This window comes from Helianthus annuus, chromosome 6 (assembly GCF_002127325.2).
Source record: "Helianthus annuus cultivar XRQ/B chromosome 6, HanXRQr2.0-SUNRISE, whole genome shotgun sequence".
In the NCBI taxonomy this organism is placed as follows: Eukaryota; Viridiplantae; Streptophyta; class Magnoliopsida; order Asterales; family Asteraceae; genus Helianthus; species Helianthus annuus.
In genome coordinates, this window is record NC_035438.2 from 101,182,225 (window position 1) to 101,204,690 (window position 22,466).

The 22,466-nt window shown below is 37.8% G+C and overlaps 1 protein-coding gene across 1 annotated transcript; it reads right to left on the bottom strand.

The window, feature by feature from the left end:
- Positions 1-13,219: 13,219 nt before the first annotated feature.
- Positions 13,220-14,250, bottom strand: LOC110908255. Its single transcript, XM_022153170.2, has one exon. The coding sequence runs from the start codon at positions 14,126-14,128 to the stop codon at positions 13,475-13,477; it is 654 nt and encodes a 217-aa protein (XP_022008862.1). The 5' UTR covers positions 14,129-14,250; the 3' UTR covers positions 13,220-13,474.
- Positions 14,251-22,466: the final 8,216 nt, after the last annotated feature.

The following is a 22,466-nucleotide window of genomic DNA, read 5'->3' on the forward strand; positions in this document are numbered from 1 at the left end:
GAACGTCTGGAACCACTGAAGGCTGAGAAGTTATAACCGGAGTATCGAAATTCAAAGATCTGGGCATCAATGGGGAATGATCCTCTGCCGATCTCTTCTGTTTCTTGATGTCTCCAATTTCTCTAAGAATCCTTTCATTGGTCTTATCCTGCTGTTGTATATGCTCCTTCATCTGCAAAATCAGAGTAAACAAGTCACTAGTAGTAGGAGTATAAGAAGCAGAAGAAGTTGGAGGTTTTGAGAAAATGGGATTGGTTTCTTCTCGGCATTTTTCTGAGATCCAGAAGGTGGTGGAGGCAAAGGTGGAATGCCCTGAGATGAATTGACTGCAGACATCGCAGTAGAAGTGTTCTTTGATGATGAAGCCATGTGCTTGAATGCAATGAACCAAAATGATCACGAGAATGAGAATCTCTTAGGAATGAAGCACCAATTGCCCCACGGTGGGCGCCAAACTGTTTTGGTCAAAAATCACACAAGGATAATGCAACCAAATCTTCTGTAGTGAGGAATGATGCTTGAATTAATAAACAACAATGAGGATCACTTAGAAATGAATTGCACAAATGACACAAAGATTTATACGAGGAAAAAGCCCTTGATCAATGAATGATCTCCGGCATAAAAAACCTCGGGTGATGGAAACTACCAATCACCAACTCAAATTAAACAATAATCCTTTTACAACTTCGGATGATAGCGAGCTAAGTACAAGGATCACTATAGTGCATCGTGTAAAAATGTATGAAAAATGCTAAGTGTTTTGCCGAGAGCTGGTGAGTGCAGTTGTACGAGTGTGTGTAGCCAAAAAATAGCCAAGTGTTCTAAAAATAGCTCGCTTTCCCCTTAAAAATAGAAAATATCTTGCCTAACTAACTGTCCGCATTTCGTGCCTTCTCCCCACGTTCTCCATAACGTTCACAATGGTTAAGCACGTGCAGAATAAAAGGGAATATGCTCCAGGAATATTGCCATGACCAAGTCCAAGCCGGTACTCCTGCAAAACAACACCGAATTCAAAATAGACAATCATTAGTATAAGGAACCTTAGGATGATCCATGATCCTGATCCTGAAGGACTTCTGAGGATCACTAATTGTCACAGAAGTAAGGATCACCAAACAGGATAATACTTGAGGATCACGGGTCATTAAGAAATCCTCCCCTAACATGTAGCAATAAGGAAAAACAGATCACCAATAGGTTGCAAAGCCAATAGTATGTGTGAAACTGGTGTAGGAAGACTCAAACCTAGCAAATTTGTCTCCGGTATGAAGACATAGTCACCATTATGGGCCGCCCCTGCCTCATGGGTGTGGGCTCGCTACACCCAAATAGATCTATCACTCATGTCCCGTGGTCCTACAATGAGGATTAATGGCCTTAAGTGTCATGCCCATCACTCACATGATCGCGCAGTAAAACCCTCCTTAAGCTAACCATACCATGTATAAAAATGTCTGTAAAATTGTAACATGTATTCCACCCCCGAAGTATAAAACTGAAAACAGTTAAGAGAAAAGGGGGGACATGAACTCACTGTAGTGCGTCTTGTATCGTATCTCAAACTCTGTCAGCTACACGACAACCTACAATGTACTAATGTCTATTAGACGAACGAGTCGTGCCTTGGCTTAGAGTTTAATGTTTTGAGGTACGTTTCTTATATTATTCCAAGTGATAATTATTTGTCAAAATAAATAATATTTCAACTTAAATTATATGTTGTGTTGGAATAATTGTTCATTCAATATTCTTGTATTAATACTTCTAAAGTATTTAACTCCGTATTTCTTTCCCATGTACGAGGGTATTTATACATGTACGTTTGTATTTGAAATAATATATTTTTAAGTCCCACTTAGAAAATATATATAACTTATTTGTCAAAAATAAGTATTTCACTTCTTGTCCAAAACAACATTTACCAAAATATATTTGCAAAAGTATGTCCGGAATATTTCATAGGTTACATTTTAGCGTTTGGTTCCATAAAAACATGTGTGTAACTTAATCATTTATTCTTTGCAATTGTTGGTATTATTTTGGAGTTTGTAATTTCATGGTCTTTTGTCAAGATAAAGTATTTGTCCTAGTATAAAATAACTAATCCACTAATCAACAAATATCCAACTTATACATGTTTATTTGCGGATGTGTGTGAACTTTTAATCATATCATGCATGTATCATCAAAACTCTTGCATTTTAACTATCATTCAAAACTGGGCTGTTTTCGGGAATTTTAATAAAATAGTTAACTTATTCCAAAAATTCCCAAATTTTTACAGAATGTTTTATACGACCCAAACATTATTGTGTAAAAATATCAGTGTCCAATTCATTACTAATATTTTATAAAAATTCATTTACCGGACTGCAATCAGATTCGTCGCTTCTGACTATAGTCTACGGAATAATTCATTAAAAATTCATCGTAAGTCCGATGGACGAAATTCCAGTTGGAGGATCACAATGACATTAGTGGTCATCTACAGTATAAATTTCATGAGTTAATTCTACACAGATTTCAAGTTATGACGAAAAACATAACATACATTTTCTGTAGTAAAAACTCAGTTTGTGCTGCTGTCCAAAAACAGATCTTTAAAAATATTAAACGACCTCAAAAAAATATGATTCCAGTGTCATTTGATCCATTTTTCGAAAATACATAACTTAGACTTCAGAAAATCAGTTTTTTGATTTATATCGATCCGTTTACAGCCAGTTGAAGTTGGCTGAAAATGTTACTCAGCATGCTTTTTATAGCTTAAATGTTACCAAAAGAGAAAAATGCTCGGATAGTCCCTGTGGTTTCACCTTATTTCAGCTATAGTCCCTATCTTTCTAAAACTACTTGAATAGTCCATGTGGTTTTCCGTTTTGTTCTCGGATAGTCCCTGGGTCTAACTTCAGTTACTTTTCTCAGTTAAGTGGGTGTTGAAATGACCAAAATACCCTTTCCTTAAAAGGCCAAACCATAGGGACTATCCGGACACCTTTCTCTAAAAAAAATTAAAGATATAAAATAGAATTTCTTAGTTTCATTTCTGCACTTTCTTTCTCTCTCTAACTCTCTCTCCATCTCTCTTCTTTCTCTCTCTCTACAAAACCCATATATTCTGTTAAGATCAAACCCTAATTAAGGTGTGGTTAGTGATATAGAAGGTGCAAAATACAGTTAAATCATCTTCGATTGCAGGAAAAAGATGTTAGGTTTAGCGGTAATGGAGGTGTACGGTGGTGGGTGTGATGCTGATGGTGGGTGAAGGGGTGGGTGCGGCGGTGGTCCGGTGGAGGTGTAGTTGGGTGATATTCGCCGGAGTTCACCTTCTCAACGTCCTCAGAACTGGGTGGTGGGTGGTTGATTGTGGTGGGTTAGAGGCGACGGTGGGTGAAGGGGTGGGTGCGGCGGTGGTCCGGTGGAGGTGGAGTTGGGTGAATTTCGCCTGAGTTCACCTTTTCATCGTTCCTCAGAACTGGGTGGTGGGTTAGAGACGACGGTGGGTGAAGAGGTGGGTGCGGCGTGGTCCGGTGGTGGTGGGTTAGAGACGACGGTGAGTTCACCTTCCAGATCTAATCGATCTTGTGCTCATCAACCAGTTGTGGAAGTGGGAAAGATTTGTGAATTTGATCACTGTTGTACTTGACCCGTATCTGCTGTTGTGGTTGGTTCGGGACCTGTGTTGTCATTGGTGTTCATAACATACATTGAATTAGCTTAGTAGTTTGGTTGGGAGTTTAAAGGCAGTGGATTTTATGAATCTTGATTGCTTCTGCACATATGTTTGACTTTCCTAGCCTATGTAGTGATGTAAATCCATGTATTTTAGTTTCGATGATCAATCTGGTTTGGTAACCTGTGCATTTTGGAAAGTGTTAGAGCTGGGTTGTGGGTTAGTGATTGGGGAGAGTTTTGTTTGGAATAAGATGAATTGGTTGAAGAAGACGGTGGTTCTGCGCGGCGGAGACCGGCGGCGGCACGGTGGAGGGTGGAGGAGGGTGTGGTGGTGGGGTTTTATAAATAAAAATGAAGAAGATGCCCGGATAGTCCCTATGGTTTGGCCTTTTAAGGAAAGGGTATTTTGGTCATTTCAACACCCACTTAACTGAGAAAAGTAACTGAAGTTAGACCCAGGGACTATCCGAGAACAAAACGGAAAACCACAGGGACTATTCAAGTAGTTTTAGAAAGATAGGGACTATAGCTGAAATAAGGTGAAACCACAGGGACTATCCGGGCATTTTTCTCTTACCAAAATGTACCAACAAATATCCTAAACAAGTATTTATCAAGAAATTAACAATCAAAGGTCATGCATGCTTTAATCAACCTCAATCTAACAAGATTTCATTTTTATGTAAGTTTATGTTCATGATTCTAGTTCATTTTCTTTTTGTGTTCTTGTATTAAACATTAAACAAAAATCTTTCGACTAATCAACATAAAAGTAATCAAGAGTTTAATCAAAGACTTACAACTAGCTCAAGGGCTAGGGATGAACTTAAGAACAAAAGATGATGAAGATGGTGTGTAAGAGCAATGTATGAAGTTCCTTCAAGACCTCCAAGCTTCAAGCTCCACAAGACTTCTTCTAGCACTTGATACAAGCTTGAAAATGGAGAAATGGTGGTGACAAGGTGGTGATGGTGGCGGATGTAGGGAGGGCCGAGAGAGAGAGAGAGAGATGGTGAGGGAGGTGAAGTGAACTTGTGAAGTGAGAGAATGAAATGATTAGGATCTTGTAATCTTAGCCACCCTACTTATAATGATTTCTCTAATATCTTGGTAAGTGAATCAAGTAAAATTCCAATCAAATTAAGAGATAATATTTAATGGGATATGGTGGTGATGATGGTGGGTCCCCTTTGGGGCCGTAAATATTGATTGGGGGGGGGGGGATTAATTGTAAAATTTGGTCATAAGTAGGTAATTATTTAGGAGGTTAAGTGTATTATCTAATGTATTTTGTGTATGACATATTTTCTAGTGTGTTGGGTATTCTGAGACCATAATTAGTCTAAAAATAATAAAGCAATGTTTCTGACAAAATTTTGGTGTCCCGGGTAATGTCCGGTTGTTCGGTTAGGTACTGTTCCGTTAAAGTGTTAAATTGTACCGTATAGTGTCTTTTATGTATCTTTTTGTAACACAATTAATTCCCAACACTTAGGAAAGTATTCAGGAGCATTTAGTCAATTTTCTGCGTAATACTAATATGTTAAAAGCTGAATTTTTGCTGAAAATGCAGAATTTTGCACTTAAAATGAGTTTTAGGCACTTTCCGACACTCAAACTATCACCTAATGACACAGTCTTATGGTCCTCACTTCCCTACACACCATACTAGTGTAGTACCTTGTCCCTGGCCCACACTGGGTCTCAAAACACTGTCTGTCTATGTACTGGCACTGTTAGTATATTTCTGAGTTATCCGCTAACTGTGCTAACTGTGCTTTGTGCATCAAGTTTGTCACTAAAGTTTGTATGTAATGAATGGAGTGACAGTATGGAATGTGATGCATATGTATGTATGTTACAGAAATCAGAAAGCAGTTTACGTCATCAGTTGTAATTAAGCATAGTCATTAAGCACGTAATTAAAATTAATTAATCGTACGGATACCTGGTTTAGTGAGAGTTGTCACAATATACATCAAGAACAAAGCTTACATGATGACATATCAGTGTCATCACTCTCTTTTTCTTGAATATTTGTCCATCTCACTCAGCAAAACTTGTAGAGATACCCATCTTAGAGAAGAATCCATTCTGTGAAACTTCATTCAGAACAATACTCAATATAGAAGAAACGAGGGTTCCCATCTGTGGTTTTCTTAACTATTTTTTTGGCATTTTAAAGTGAGTGGTTCTAGAAAAAATGGCGTTGTTTTTGGGTGTTATCAATTGATTGTGCGGAGACGTCTCTCTTATAGGATGTTTTTGGCGCGTAGTTTAGGCGGGATTTTAATATAATAGATGATATTAATAAAGTAACCGTCTTTTCAGTTACTGTGTGTATGTTACTGTTTTGTTCAGCTTTTATGAGTTTAGGGTGATAGACGTCCCATCTTCCAAGTTTGGCATTTTTTCAACGGCGTTACGTAGTTTTTGGCGTTTTGTATTTTTAATGTGGTTTAGATAAAGATGACACTTTGTTCGATTCTCTTGTACCTTGTTTTATACTTTTTTATTTCTTAATAATACTTGTCAAAAGTAATTTTATTATAGTTTGGGAGTTTTGGCCATTTTATGACATGATGACGTTTCACAAGCATTTTGTCTGTGTGGCATTTTTATTAAAATAATGTATTTGTTCTTAGCTGAAAAATACACAACAAACAATTGAAAAAGAAAATTAAAAAATAAAAATATAAACAATTCATCTTCCAAATCTTCACTGTTACCTGTCTCTTTCCTTTGAAACATCTTCACTGGCGGTTTGACTTTTATGCTTCATTTTGTTTTTTTTTTTTTTTTTTTTTTTTTTTTTTTTTTTTGTTGTTGTTGTTGAAGTAGCCTTTTTGTCGCCGTTTGGAAGCATAAATGACGTGAGTGTTTTGTTTGAAGTTCATCTTTACCTTCATTTTTATCTTCAACCCACTCATCAGTGTCACCCGTCTCTTCATGCCATTCAAATATTCATCAAGAACAAAGCACAGAAAATGACATAAGTCTGACATCAGCATCTTTTTCTTGAAGAATTTTCCATCTCATGCAGCAAAATGTTATTGAGTTACACCCCTCAGCTAAGAATGCATTATGCGAAACTTTGCGTAGAATAATATTGAATATACAAGAAACGATGTTTGCCATTTTTGGCGTTTTACTGAGAAAATAGTGTATCTAAAAGAAACGTCGATTGGAATCTTTGATGTTTGGGTTTTTTGGTGTTTTCTAAGATGATTGGTATATAGTAAAATATGACGTTTTGAGTTAGTGTGTTTGATGTTTGGGTTTTTTGGCGTTTCTAAGATGAATGGTATATAGTAGTAAATATGGCGTTTGGAGTTCGGTGTGTTTAATGAATGTCTGAGATGTTGTTTATATAGGATATGTTTTGGTGCGTAATGGCGTTTTATTCATGAGTTTGGCGTTTTGGGTAGAGAAGTCTAAAGTCCATTTTATCCCTAATGAAGCGTGTCCACTTAATAGAATTGGTGTTATTTACGAAAACGTCGCCGCGCCAATCTAGTCCATAGATTGTTTTGATTGGACGATCCATAACCGTTCTCACTGTTCTCACACTTTTCACCATTTTCTCTAAATCCTGACCCTATATGTGTGTATATATATATATATATAGGGTAAGGTTCATGCGAGAACAACCTTTATTGCGAGAACCGCGAGAACCAATGTGAACACAACCTAAAATAGAAAAAAAAACCCTAAAAAAACCTAACCCCCACCCCCCAAAAAAAACCTAACCCCCCCCCAAGCTAAATGCTAAAAACTAAAACCCCCTAAAAAACCTAACCCCCCCTCCCCCACCCCCACCCCCCCCCATAAACTAAAAACCCCTATAAAAAATATTAAAAAAAAAATTTGTGTGTTTTTTTAGCTATTTTTAGGCATTTTTTGTTGTGTTCACATTGGTTCTCGCGGTTCTCGCAATAAAGGGTGGTTCCTAACGGATCTTTGTCCTATATATATATATATATAGGGGAGCGATAAAATGAAAACCACCTTCAGTTGTAAGAACCGCGAGAACTAATTCCTAACCACTAGATCGACAAGATAGATGGATGAGATTAAAAGTAACTAAAATTAATATTAAATACATTTTGTCTTATTATGTCTTTAATATTTTAATCCAAAAGCGTAATTTAGTAAAATACTTTTTTTGTTTTATTATTTTTTATTACTTTTATGTTTTATTATATGACTTCTATGTTTTATTATATTACTTTTTATTTTTTAAAAAAGAATTTTTTTTATTAAAAGCATTTTTAAATTCAAATTTTTTTAACATGACAATTTTCTTTTCGCGCCGGTTTTTGCACGTCGTTTTTTCGCCCGACTTTTTCACGCATGGTTTTTTAACGGGTCGTTTTTTCACGCCGTTTTTTACGCTTGGCTTTTTCAAGCGTTGTTTTTTTAACTATCCGTTTTTTACGTCCCGCTTTTTTTTCGCGGCGTTTTTATGCGCCGCATTCACGCCCCTTGTTTAGGCGCCGTTTTATCACACGGTTTTTTACATTTTACAACTTACGTAGAAAAAGTTTTATGTTTTACATTTTACGTTAAAAAGTTTACGTTTTACGTTAAACCTTTTACGTTTTACGTTTAACGTTAAACCTTTTATGTTTTATGTAAAACTTTTTACGTTTTACGTAAAACTTTTTACGTTTTACGTTTTACGTTAAATTTTTTACGTTTTACGTTTTACATTTTACGTTTCAAGTTTTAGGTTAAAAGTTTAAAAAGTTTACGTTTTCCGTTAAAAAAGTTTTCATTTTACGTTTTCTGTTAAAAAGTTTACATTTTACGTTAAAAAGCTTACGTTTTACATTAAAAACTTTACGTTTTACGTAAAAAAGTTTACGTTTTACGTTAAAAAGTTTACGTTTTATGTTTTGCGTTAAAAAAGTTTATGTTTTACGTTAAAAAGTTTACGTTTTACGTTAGAAACTTTACGTTTTACGTTAAAAATTTATGTTTTACGTTAAAAAGTTTACGGTTTAATTTTTTTTTTACAAAAACTTTTTTACACAAAACGAACGCACTCAGAAATCGCAACTCGGTAGGTGTCTTAGATAGATTGTTATCCTCGTCGACTGGGGGGAAATATAAAAAACCAACACACAAAAATCAAAACAAATGAGTGGATTCTTGAAAAAAAAACGGGGTTTGGCTCAGATTTTCCGGTAATCAAAGGCTGCAAAGAGGGGTTGCACGTTTAAAAACTACCCTCCACCATCCTTTGCTGCGCCATCGTCATCAAAATATGCGTTTTTTTTTTCATCATCATCGCCACAATCCAAGAACACAAATCAAACCCCCCAAAAAAGATTGAAACTTATCATCGACTACACAAAAAAGCACACTTTCCCAGAAAACCCCATAACCCCACGTGCAACAAACCAACCTTGCAAAATCTAAACCTTCCACCTTTAAAAACTGAAACACACCTTACCATCACTAAGCGTTAGGATGTATAATCCGTCTTTTATAAAAATAGATAACATTTATGTTCTTGGGATCCATGAACTTCCATTATATATATAACAGCGCTTACAAGCTTTAAATGTAACAATACAATCTTTCATCTCTGCGTATACTTAAGATACTACAGATCTTCAGCACACCTTGCCATCACCTTTAAAAATTAAAACACACCTTACCATCAACGGAGTCAAGCACTCACCAATGATTCACTTTCACCGGACCACCACAAACCGCACCACCACAAAACCGCACCACCACAAACCGCCCTTCATTCCGGTCATCTGAGAACAGTTGCAGCCACCATCTCTTTTGCAGATCTGAGATAGGTTGCAGATCGGAGGGGTTTGGAGGAGATGAGAGATGGGTTGCAGATCTGAGGTCGCCGGAGAAATGAGGTGTGTGTGGGTGGCAGATTGGTGGTGATGAACTGGTAGCTATCATCTTCCACGGGGAGTGAAATGGGATAAGCAAGGGGGCGGCGGTGATGGTCGGTCTTGTCGCCGGAGAAGGAGGGGGTCCCCGGTGGTGGATGAGACAGAGGTTTTCTTGAAGATGAATTTGGTTTGTAGAAGATGGTGCTGAACCATTTTAAGAAAGAGAGAGAATCAGTTGATGGGTTGAAATTTTTGGGGAGTGTGATTTGATAAAATGAGAGGCTTTGAATGAAGAGAGAGGGAGAGATTTGACACATGGGGTAAATGTCCAAAATACCCTTTAGGTTATAAAATTATATTGTATACGTGGCAAAGTCTGATTGGTGGAAAATGATTCTTACGATTCTTACAACTGGAAGTGGTTTTTATTTTAGCGGCTCCCTATATATATACTCTTCCTTTTATTAAAAAAATACTCTTCCTTTTATTTCTATTTTTGTTATAAAGTTTAAATCTACTTTAAGTTTTTAAATATTAAAAAAATACATCATATAACCAAGTCTTTTCTAATATTTATAAACATTTCAAAAAAAAAACTAATTAAGTTATATGACCAAAGCAAAGGAACCGGTTGCGTTCGTCTATGAATGGTTTCTTTTGAACGGGACAACAATAATTCAGGTTATTTATGGCTACGTTAGAAGTACTTCTGGACTGTAAATAAATTATAATGAGATGTACCGTCAAAAAGCACACCACTGTCCTCTCTTGGCCCAACCGACCAGATTCACCATCTTCTGTTCTACACGTAGGAGTTGAGCACGCGCCAGTAATGAGAGGCACCGCCACAACTACGCCGTGGCTCCTCCATCGCAGACGGTGGCTGGCAGCCCTACCTCTCCATTCTCGTTCTCTCTCTTCTCTCTCTGGAACTCTCTATTTACACACGTATATGTGTTTGGTTTGGATAAAGTGAGCATTTTTTTTTTTTTTTGGGTAAAGGGTTACCCCGGTGATTCTATTAAAATGCAACCGCAATTAAGTATAAGTAGTGAGGATGTGTTCCACACTAGTTCATATACAGGACATGCCCCATATATGTATATCAAAAAAAAAAAAAAGACCAACGACACCCCATAACCTAGCCTACTATACATCATGAAAAGATTCTAGTAGACAAACCAACGCAAACCACAAGACAAAATCTCAACCACCATCATCAAAGTTAAAGTTGCCACAAAGCAGCAACCCCTTCAAACGAACATGAAACAGCCTATCCATTAGAGAATTTGGTAGAAGAGGTGCTTGCCCCTGCTTTTGAAGAAAAAGAATGAGTACCCGATGTCATAAATTCACTAGTTTCATTGTAGCCTTCAACGACCTCCTCCTCATCCGATTCCTGCCTGTCACTCAACTGTTTCTCCTTCTTCTCCACTCGACCCACAGTGGTACCTTCTTGATTACCATTGTCGTCTTTAAGACTATCAAAAGGGTTCGACGTTGAAACCTGATTAAACTTCGGATTTTTCAAAGACGATTTCGGTTTAGGTTTGACAACTGGACGATAGACTAACTTAGGCTTTTGATTTTTCATATGAAGCCCTTGATTATTAGCTTTCTTCTTTTTGGCACCCACGACCTGAAATTCATCATTATTCCTCTTCTCAGTATCCCCAATCGAACTTACCTGAGGGTTCTTAGGACACGAGCTGTCTTCATGACCGAAAACACAGCAAGATGAGCACCTTAAAGGCTCCCAATCATACTCAATCTTAACCTCCGCCATTGAATGGCCATTACCATCCAAAGATGGGATTGCAACAGTAACACTCTTCTTTAAATCAGCCCCTGCCTGTACCTCAATAAGTGCCCTAGCATAGCTGCTTCTTCCCGAAGATTCCGTACACATTGTGGCAGTATACGAGTCCAACATTTTAGGCACCCCAATCTTCGATGCAAGTAGACTAAGCCCATCCTCAGTAAATGCCGCTAAAGGCACATCATGCATCTTGACCCAAACTGGAATAGATTTCAGATCCTCTTTTTCCAACTTGGTAGAGGCAGACCACTGTTTCAAAATTATTGGAACATTTCTTATCATCCACGGTCCATCCTCTAACATTTGGTCCATCCCTTCTTTAGTTTTGAACTTAAAGAAAAAGAACCCGTGTGCATTCATCATAAGTCTTGACAACCCATATTTTACCCAATTGTTCTTCGCATAAAAATCCACCACAGGAAATGCCAGTCGTTTACCCAAAAAGTACCCGTACAAAGTATTCGCATACCTGTCAGTAACTTGTTTAACTGAAGACAATGGAATCACTACATCAGCTCCATCAACTTCCTCACTCGATTCCATCACCCTGAAATTCACCTTCACAGTCTCTTTTTTATCCTTTACTACATTAGCAAAAGATAATCGTTCCGCAGAACCCGAACCTGATGGTTTCCCTTTATCAGCCGCACAAGATGTTCCATTGTGTTCTGAAGATGGCGCATACCCCATGGTAGTATGAACAATCCCTGCACTTTCCGAATCTGATCGCAGTTTCTCCACAGAGATTGGAACAGTAGTAACCTTTGCCAGTTCATCGATTAAATTAATCTTACGAGGTTCAGATGGAACCTGATTTGTACCCCATAGAGGAAGCCATGTGTTACCTTCAACATCCATAACTCGATTGGCCCAGCCTTCAAACGAGAACGAAGATTTGCTACCGTCATAATGTTGAAAGACCTCATGTGTCTTATGATCATCCATACGAATCAAAACAACTCTCTCCAATAATACGAAAGTCAGCCGAAGCAACCAGAAACCCGAGCACCAATAAAACAACGAACAAAACCGAAAGTAAAACCCTAATCTAGCAATGCCCTATCCATGAATCTTGCAAATCAGATAGTGATAACTATCAGATTCGAACGAACCACAGAAAGATGAAGGCGGCGATAATTCTTTAAACAAACCCTAATTTCATACGAACCTTGCAATGAATAGAATCAGTACTAGGGCAAGAAAGCCGATGACCAACCTGTTTACCGGAAGAAATACGATGACATTTAGGGTTTCAAGAGATTCAAATCGCCGGCGCTAGAGAGAGAGCATTAGGGTTTTTTTTTTCTTTTTGTGCGGTTTTTAATTTTACGATTGGATAAAGTGAGTATTTAGAGGGTCAAAAGTTACAATCGTTTTAAACGCATGATACATGACACAAATGCACAAAACAAAGTTTACGCATGAAGTATAATCACACATAGCCTATAGATGTTACTATTCATATGTTATAAATGTATTGAAATAAAATAAAGAGTTAAATGCCATTTTAGTCCCTGTGGTTTGGGCCATTTTGGCAGTTTAGTCCAAAGGTTTCATTTTTAACCTGTGGGTCCAAAAAGATTTCACAGTTGCCATTTTAGTCCACTTGGATAACTTCATCCTTTTTTTCTGTTAACGAGAAGGCCAATTCAGTCATTTTGTATGTAATTCTGTTAACTAAAAAGGCAATTCAGCCATATAAAATGACCGAATTGCCTTCTCGTTAACAGCAAAAAATTGATGAAGTTAACCCAGTGGACTAAAATGGCAACTGTGAAACCTTTTTGGACCCACAGGTTAAAAATGAAACCTTTGGACTAAACTGGCAAAATGGCCCGAACCACAGGGACTAAAATGACATTTAACTCTAAAATAAATATTTTATTGGGGTGAAATTTTACAACTTCGAAAACAATAAATCAATAAATAGAACAGTTAACTAAAATCAAATTTCCCAAGGCTAGATTTCCCTATGATCGAATAACACGTGTCACTCTTCTGGTTAAAGAGACCAAAATCCAGTCGAACAAACACACACTTGCTAAATTTGGCCCATTTATATTCCAATCAATCGGACCAAAACGCTTCATTCCCACTTCACCAAAACCCTTTAAGAACAGATCATGAACTTGCAAACAGGCAGAACCAAACCAGAAACTGCAACAAGACCAATAGTGACGACATACCGACAACACCAATCGACCGGCTTCCATTTAATCTCGACGCTAGAACTCTTCATCTTCTTTCCATTTCCAGGCTCTTTCGACAAATCAAAACTAACCCCTTTCATCCTCAACTCCTGAATGCACCTCGTTAAACTCCGATTGTCGGTTTTCTCCCTCAGAATCTGTCCGTACACTTTCCAGTACTGAAAAAGCTTCATCTGTACCAAAAACACCATCACTAGACAAAAGGATAACGAAGTAATCATCGGTATCCACCATTTTCGACAAACAGAAACACCCAAATCATTACTCGATGACCCGAATAAAATCGTCAAGAATAGACCGTGAAATGCGAAGAAAAAGAGGCAAAGTTGGAAAACTTCTCGCTTGAGAGTATCCAATCTTCTTTCTTTTCCGGCGATTCTGCGGCCCGAGAGATCTTCTTCTCTTTGTAACAGCTTCAGGAGCAATAGATGGCCCGGGGAATCGGAGATTTCCATTAGCGGGTGGTCTTGTATGGCGGCGATTAGTTTCTTGTGGTGGTCTCCGTCGGCCGGGATTTCGACGAGATGATGGTCAAGATCTTTTGTTTCTGCCATTAATGAAGTTGAAAGATCTAGTATAATGAACAAGAATAAGTGGGTGAATCGGAAATGTGAAATTAGGGGTATGATCTGGTTAGATTTGGAAGTAGTAGGGTGAGATTTGGATGACTCAAGTGACGATTTGTTGGATATTTAGAGGGTTATCAGATGTAACGGTCTCTTTCCTTATTTTTTGCTTACAACGGTCGGATTTTTTTCATTTTGGGAAATTGATACTTTGCCCCCTTGTACTTTTAAAGTTTATTGTTGTAATCTAATATTTTTATGGTTTGTTGTGAAGAAGGCAAAAAGCCACTCATACTTGAAATTTAGTTCACACTAGTATTTAGTTGGGATGTGATTTTCTGACATGACTCAAAAACACGATATGAACTTAACATGAAATTCGTGGGTTTATATTTAGTCTAAACGGGTTCGGGTCAGTTTCAGATTGAACCCGTTTAACCCATTCACATTATATTTTATGTTTTTACGATATGTTTTATTTCATAAATTAATTTTGTTGTGTATTTTATTCATAATTATAACTTAAAAGGAGATATTGACATAAAGTTTCATAATTAAAATGCAATTGTATTATCCGCATTTGTGTTTTTTTTAGTAAAATTTTAATTTAAGTATGTTAATTTGCAAAAAAAAAAAAAAGTTTAAAATTCGGGTTTAACGGCTCGTGCTCGGGTCAATCCGCTAATATTCGGGGTCGGGTTCATATAAAATTTTTGGATTCGGGTCGGGTTGACCCGTCAACCCGCAAACCCGACCTGTTTAGCAACCCTATTATTTAGGACCCATGCTTTGCGGCGGGACTGTTAAACAAAACAAAAAGTAGATGTAAAAACGTTGTACTACGCACGTGAATTACGACGTGTTAACTTGCATAAATCATACCAGAACATAAAAGTATAAAATCAGACGTAAAAACGTTAACCCGCACACACGCGTTGCAGCATGTTAATTCGCAAAATTTAAAAACAAATGTAAACATCATCGTAAAAATTTGTAAAAACTAAAAGTAAATTTATACTTAAATGTATAAAAGCAAATAAAAAACTAGAAATCAATAACACAAAAATTAAGATTAATATGATTAATGGATGTTTAATGTTGAGAAATGGTAATATTTAACTATATCATTAACCTTTATATATGATATGGTCCGATGTCACCTTATACCAATCAACCAATCATGTGTATCACCTTATATTAATCAACCACTGAATAGAAAGAATACTAAACAATGCTTTAGTGAGAGAGAGCAAATTTATAAATTAATATAGAGGAAATTTTGCCATATCTGGGCTGTATTTCTATTTTTAAAATACCTTTTAAATCAATTTCCTAGACAAGTATTTGTTTATTGTTTTTTTTTCAAAAAACAATGTATATATTTTCGATCATGTATTGAATACTTGAGCAATAAGTCTTTAATTTTTTTACCGGTCAGATTCTAGATTCTATGATTAATAGAACAGGGCCAGCATATGCTGTAAAATCCCAAAAGTACAGTACAAAAGCAAACGAAAATCAAAACAAAGACACCCACCGACTACGCCACTATTTCACTATGTCTCGTATGTTAAAATCCACCCATCTCTCCCACACTATATCTTGAAACTTCGATCTACTTTTTAACCAAATGAAACTATCTGCCATTATTGATTCAACTATGCTATTTCCAGATCGGGTGTTACCTTCGAACTCTTTTTCATTCCGAGCCTTCCATATGTTCCACATGGTTGTTTGAAACACTGCGTTGATGACTCTCTTCCACTCCTTTGATCCTGCAAGATCGTTAACATACTCTAAGATATCCCTACATTCACGGAATTCGGTTGATGTTGGTAGCTTTAGCCAAACAGCTATGTTTCTCCATATTGATTTTGATAAGCTGCAACCGCAAATAACATGATCAACGGTTTCCTCATATGCCTCACATCTTGAACATAAGTGGTTGTTAATTGGAATCCTTCGCTTGATTAGTTCCTTCTTGACCGGAATCCTCTCGATCGATGCTCTCCACGTAAAATAATTTACTTTCGGCGGTACCCATATATTCCAGTACTTCCATTCCTCCTCCGACCCAGCTCTATCATGTCTTGCTCTTTGATTTCTAATGGCCGCGACTGTGAACTCTCCTTTATCGCTAGTCTTCCACTTCCACTTATCTTCTCTTGATTTAAACTTCACCTTATTGAGTTGATGTAGCATGTCTGTCCATTGTGCCCATTCCGCATCTGAGTTTGGCGGTCTTGCCCAACATAAGTTCCATTGATTCTTGTTCTCCAGCTTCATAACACAATCGGCCACTTTTACTTGTTTGTTTCTAGCAATCTTGAACAATTCTGGAAATCTTTCTTTGAAAATTTTGCCGTCGCACCAGTTGTCGCTCCAAAACTTCACTATGTTCCCTGTGCCTACTTCCGCTGTGATCTCTTCTGGAGCCGATATCCCATTTGTTCCAAGCTCTTTTCCTGTAGCCACTATATCTTTCCATATACCTACAAATTTGTTATAAGTCGGAATTATTTTATAACTTTTATTGTTTTCATGAAATGCTTTTATCACTTTCCCCCACAACTCCTCCGGTTTCGTTTTGTATTTCCACCACCACTTTATCATCAGAGCAAGGTTTGTACTTCTCAAGTCTCCTAGCCCAAATCCGCCTTGTTGTCTCGATCTTATCAACTTCCCCTAAGCTATCCATCGCATTTTGTATTTTCCAGCTTTCCTGCCCCAGATAAAGTCCTTGCGTATCTTGTCTAAAGCTTTTATTACCTTTTTAGGTGCTAGATACATAGAGAAAAAATAATTCGGGATGGCCCCCATCACTGGCTTTGCTAAAACCATCCTTCCATAAAACGATAGACAATTCGCTTTCCATGTCGATAGCTTGTTGTTGAACTTATCCAATACCGTCTTCCAGTATTTCTCTCTTTTCATATTTGCACCGATCGTTAGACCAAGGAATTTAAACGGCATTGATCCTATCATGCAATTTAGACTTCCTGCCATACTTTCAATCTCTGCGGCTTCCACTCCTATTCCGTACAAGCTTGACTTATTCAAAGTAACTTTTAAGCCTGAAACCAATGAGAAACATCTTAAAATTCGATTAAGATTTAATATGTTTGTTTCGGACCATTCCCCCATGAATATCACATCATCTGCGTAACATAAATGTGTAATACTCGGGCCCTCGTTTGGGGTATTGATGCCTTTGAATACGCCTCTCTTTACCGCTCTCTTCATAATTACATCTAATGCCTCCATTGCAAGGATGAATAGGAACGGTGATAGCGGATCTCCTTGCCGTAACCCACGTTGTAAATTAAATTCTAACGTAGGCGACCCACTGACAAGAACCGATGCCCAACTTGACTTCAAGCATGCGCCAACCCATTTTGTCCAACGACTTGGGAATCCGATTGCTTTCAAATTTGATAGGAGGAATTTTCAATTCACCGAGTCGTATGCTTTCTCAAAGTCTACTTTGAAAATAAACATCTTCTTCTTGCTTTTCTTTGCCCACGAAATGACCTCACTTGTTATTAGTGGTCCATCAAATATAGATCTTCCTTCTACGAACGCCGTTTCCACCGGAGCCACAATACTAGGAATTACCTTTTTGAGTCTGATAGCTAAGACTTTAGCAATGATTTTGTAAAACACACTGATCAAAGAGATTGGCCTGAATTCCTCTACTGATATCGGATCTCTTACTTTAGGAATTAACGCAATAAACGATGCGTTACATCCTCGTTCAATGAATGCTCTCTCGTAGAAATCGTTTAAGACACCTCCAAATTTATGTTCAAGTTGATCCCAAAATCTTTTAATGAACTTAAAAGTGAATCCATCAGGACCCGGGGCCCTATCACTGCCACACGCCCATACTGCCTTCTTTATTTCTGCTTTTGTGAACCGTTCGGTTAGAGCCGTCGCCTATTCCTTTGTGATCTGTTTAAACCTCTACCATCAAGGGAAGGCCTGTGTTTAATTGGCTCCAAAAATCTGACCATAAATCTTGCTTTAACTTCCTCCTTAATTGCCTTCGGGTCCGTTACCATAATGTCGTTAACCATCATAGTACTAATGCGATTCCTTGCATTCCTGCAATTTATAAGTCTATGGAAGAAATTAGAATTTTCGTCCCCTAATTTCGCCCACTTGAGTTTTGCTTTTTGTTTCAAGTCCTTTAATTTCTTCCTCTCGTAATTCTTTATTTTCCATTTTCCAATTACTCTTCTTTCCTTTTCCGTTTCCGTAAGTCTCCATGTTTCCGCCGTCTTTTCTATCCTTTCCACCTCTTTAGTTACGTCTTGTACTTCCTGTTCCTCCTGTGTTTTCGCAAACCTCCTCCATTCTTTTATTCCAATTTTGAGATTCTTTAATATGTTTGCCAACTCTTTCATACCATTACCCTCATTTATTGACTCCTCCATGACTTTCTTTATCACTTCACCTATACCATCTTCTTCCAGCAAGCTATTATAGAATCTAAACGGGATTGGTCCGAAATCAGCACTCTTACAAGATAGTAGGAGTGGACTATGGTCCGAAACATGTTTTGTCAATGCTTCAAACCTAGCCGTAGGCCATTTGTTCATAAAGCTGTCACACACAAGAATCCTATCTATTTTACTAAGACTTGATCCATCATCCGACATGTACGTGAATTTATATCCACCCATCTGATATTCAACTAACCCTGCTTAGGCTATAAAGTTGTTGAAGATCACTGCACCTTGGTTATCAAATCTTGAGTTCATCCTTTCTTATTCCTCTCTAACTTCATTAAAATCGCCTGCCATGATCCATACTCCTTCACTTGATGATTCCTTGATTGACTTTAGATCTTCCCACAACGATCGTCTTCTCATAACATCAAAAAGAGCGTATACATTGAGAATATTAATGTACATATTACTATCGGCCAAATTTCCCACTAGTTAGTAAGAACGAGTCATGTTTGACTACTCTTTGTTTTGAGAACATCCCTGGATCCCAGACCGAAATCAAACCCCCTGACCTTCCTCTAGCATCCACTGATTCCCATTCCATATCCGTTTTTCCCCAGTATCTTCCGACCGTTATTGGATCAACGTTAGACACTTGAGCTTCTGTTGATGCACGGAATGTCTGTTGACTGCGTCTACAAGAAAGTCTGAAGTCAAGATTGGTCTAAAGGGGTCAAAGTGTAAATATTGAGTAATATAGACTTAGGATCGCTTATTTGTCATTGATGTATTGAAAACCGCTTTTATGTCATTAGATTTAGGCTGGAACCGCTTTTAGGACATTTAGGTAGGATCGCTTATGTGACAAGGTGCTGGATCGCTTATTGGACTGTCACATAAGCGACCCATGTTCACTATAAATAGGGTGGATCGGTTCTTCATTTGTAACGGTGTATGTATGTGCTGAGGTGCCGAAACTCTGCTAAAATTTTATCAGAAAGCAATACAAACACAAGGAATTGAAAGGATTAGCTGTTGTTACTTTACTTACGTTGATTCCGCCTTCGTATGTAAAGATGAACTACTTCGACTGACTTTTCGGGTCATAGAACGGTCCAACAAAGTGGTATCAGAGCTCAGGACGAGGAGTTCATACGACGACAGCATAGATCTGCAGAAATCTCTCTTTTCTACTCACTTTCTCTCATACTTTTTCGGTTTTCAGTGGTTCCAACGGTCAAAATTGTCTAAAATTTGAATATAACGTGTAAAACACACTTTTAACAAACCCTAGAAAGAATCAGGTGAAAATACGGACTAAAAATGGTAAAAACAGGTTAAAAACTGTGGACCGCTTTTTCGAACACCTGAACCGCTTTTTCGGACAAACAGCTAGGATTGCTCGAGCTTAGGTCTTGAATCGCTCGAAATTCAGTCTTGGATCGCTTTTTCGTACAATCTTGGACCGCTTTTCTGTCATTTTCATTGTTTGGATCACTCGAACGGACATACCTTGGACCGCTCGAACGATCATATTTGGAACCGCTCGAACGGACAGACACTGGTCCGCTCGAACAGACATAGTTGGTTCGCTTATCGAACAAAGTATAATAGTGTCTGGTCCGCTGTTCTGGACCATTACTGGACTCGCTTTTCTGAAAATACTCTGGATCGCTTTTGTGGTTCTGATAATTTTCAAAATCAAAAATTTTGCTAAGTGTTGTTTGATTTTGCAGGTACAATCAAAATGGATGATATTTTCTTAAACCCGTTCAGCGATATGTACGCATTCTCAGGAAGTACGGATAACAACGATACGTCATCAAGCAATAAAGATAAAAGTCCGCCGAAAGAAAGAAAGAAAGAAGCATGGGAGTCCGAGAGCGCATTCGGAACATTCAACAAACCCCCAAAGCTTATGGCTATAGAGGATTATAGTAGGTGGGCAACTAAGTTTGAGGATTGGATGATGGCATTTGCATTTCCAAGCTGGAAAAGCATGAAAAATGGCTATGCAAATGGCAAGAAGAATGGTGAAGCGTTGAGATCAACTGAAGAAATTGATGCTTTTGTGGCAGAACAAAAGTGTGTAGCATTGCTTTTTCAATCTGTCCGAGAAGACATCATTTCCTTGATCGATTACTCAAATGCACAAGATTTGTGGAAAAAACTGAAAGCAAAATGTATAGGAAGCAAGGAAATTGTAAAGAATAAGAAGAAACTTCTTCGGAAAGAATTTGATATGTTTGGGTGTATGAAAAATGAATCAGTGGGTAAAATGATTGAACGGTTTGGTCATCTTAAGCTGGAACTTGTTCGACATGGGATCAATTATCCTGATGATGAGATAGTTGATAAATTGTTTGATTCACTACCTGATGAGATGGATTGGAGATATTATGCATTGATGTTAAAGAACACTATTGCTCCTGACCAATTGAAACCAGATGTTGTGATTGAGAAACTTGAAAGTCATGAGCTAGAGTTGAAGAAAACATACAAAGTTAATCACTCATCCTATCAGCAGAATCTGGATCTGTATTATCCAAAAAGCTTGATACCGAAAGCTTCTTCTCCTAAAACGGCATTTTCTGCTGAGAATGTTTCTTCAACAAACAAAGAAAGTCAAAGCAGTTCAAGTAGTGGAAGTCACAGTGGGTATCACAGTGGATCTACGTCTTCTACAAATCGTTCTGATGCGAAGTTTTCATGCAACATTGCAATCGATTTGAAGAATGCACAAAACTTTGACGAAGAATCGGCCAAACAACAGATGGTATTTCTAGCGTCTGTTTTGGAGTCCTATGAAGGTTTGGTAGCCGGGAAGATTGGAAATACAAATCTGACCAAAGAAGACTACGATCAGATAGATCCCGAGGAAATGGAGCTTATTGACATTCGTTGGGCAATGGCAAGTGCTGTTAGACGTGCGCAACGTTTTATGGAAATTACCGGGAGGAAATCAATTGGTGGTCCGTCAACAAAGCTTGGGTTCGATAAGTCAAAAGTGACGTGTTTTAAGTGCAAACAAAAGGGCCATTTCAAGCGAGAATGTCGGAATGCATACGTTGATGAATCTGAAAATCCATTTCGTGACGATTATTACAAGAAGGCAATATATCATCAAAATAAATCGGAGCCGCCCAGATTAAAGCAGGCTGAAGAGCAAAGAGAAAAGTCTAGGGCTTTAGCTGTGATCTATGATGATGAGGGCTACGATTGGAGCAAAGAGGTTTTGCCAGAAGATGATGCAATTGGTTATGCTTTCATGGCAAGTCATGATGAACCGATTCCTTGGAAGGATGATCGAACAGAGGAACAGAAGTATCAATACAGAAAGTTGATTGCTGAAACAAAGATTATCAGACTTTCTGGTGTGTACTTGGAAGCAAGAAGAGCAAATCGTTGGGATCCAGACAGGGAGTGTTATCTTGATCGGTATGGCAATGTGGCAGTTGATGACAAAACGCTAGATATTGAAGCCATCATTCAGGAGTACAAAGAAGATGATGAATACTGGCAGCATAAGTGGTGGGGAACACCAACTTCGAAGATGATTGAGGAGGAGAAAGAAAAAGAGAAAGAGAGAAAGGAAAAAGAAGAGAGAGAGAAGAAAGAAAACGCAGAGACTGAGAGATCAAAGATGGTTGATACGGAGAATTCAGAGAAAGTGGCTGACCAAGTGCTAGCTGCGAAAGCACTTGAGGTAGATTCTATTTCTGTTTCTGAGTCAAAAGAGAAGATCAGTCAAAGTGTGTCAACATCCAGGTCAGGTAATAAAGTCGATGGAAATGTTGACTGCAAAAATTGCAACAAACAATGCAATTTTTGTAGTACAGTCACGTATTTGAATGATGAGAAATTGAAAAATCTGA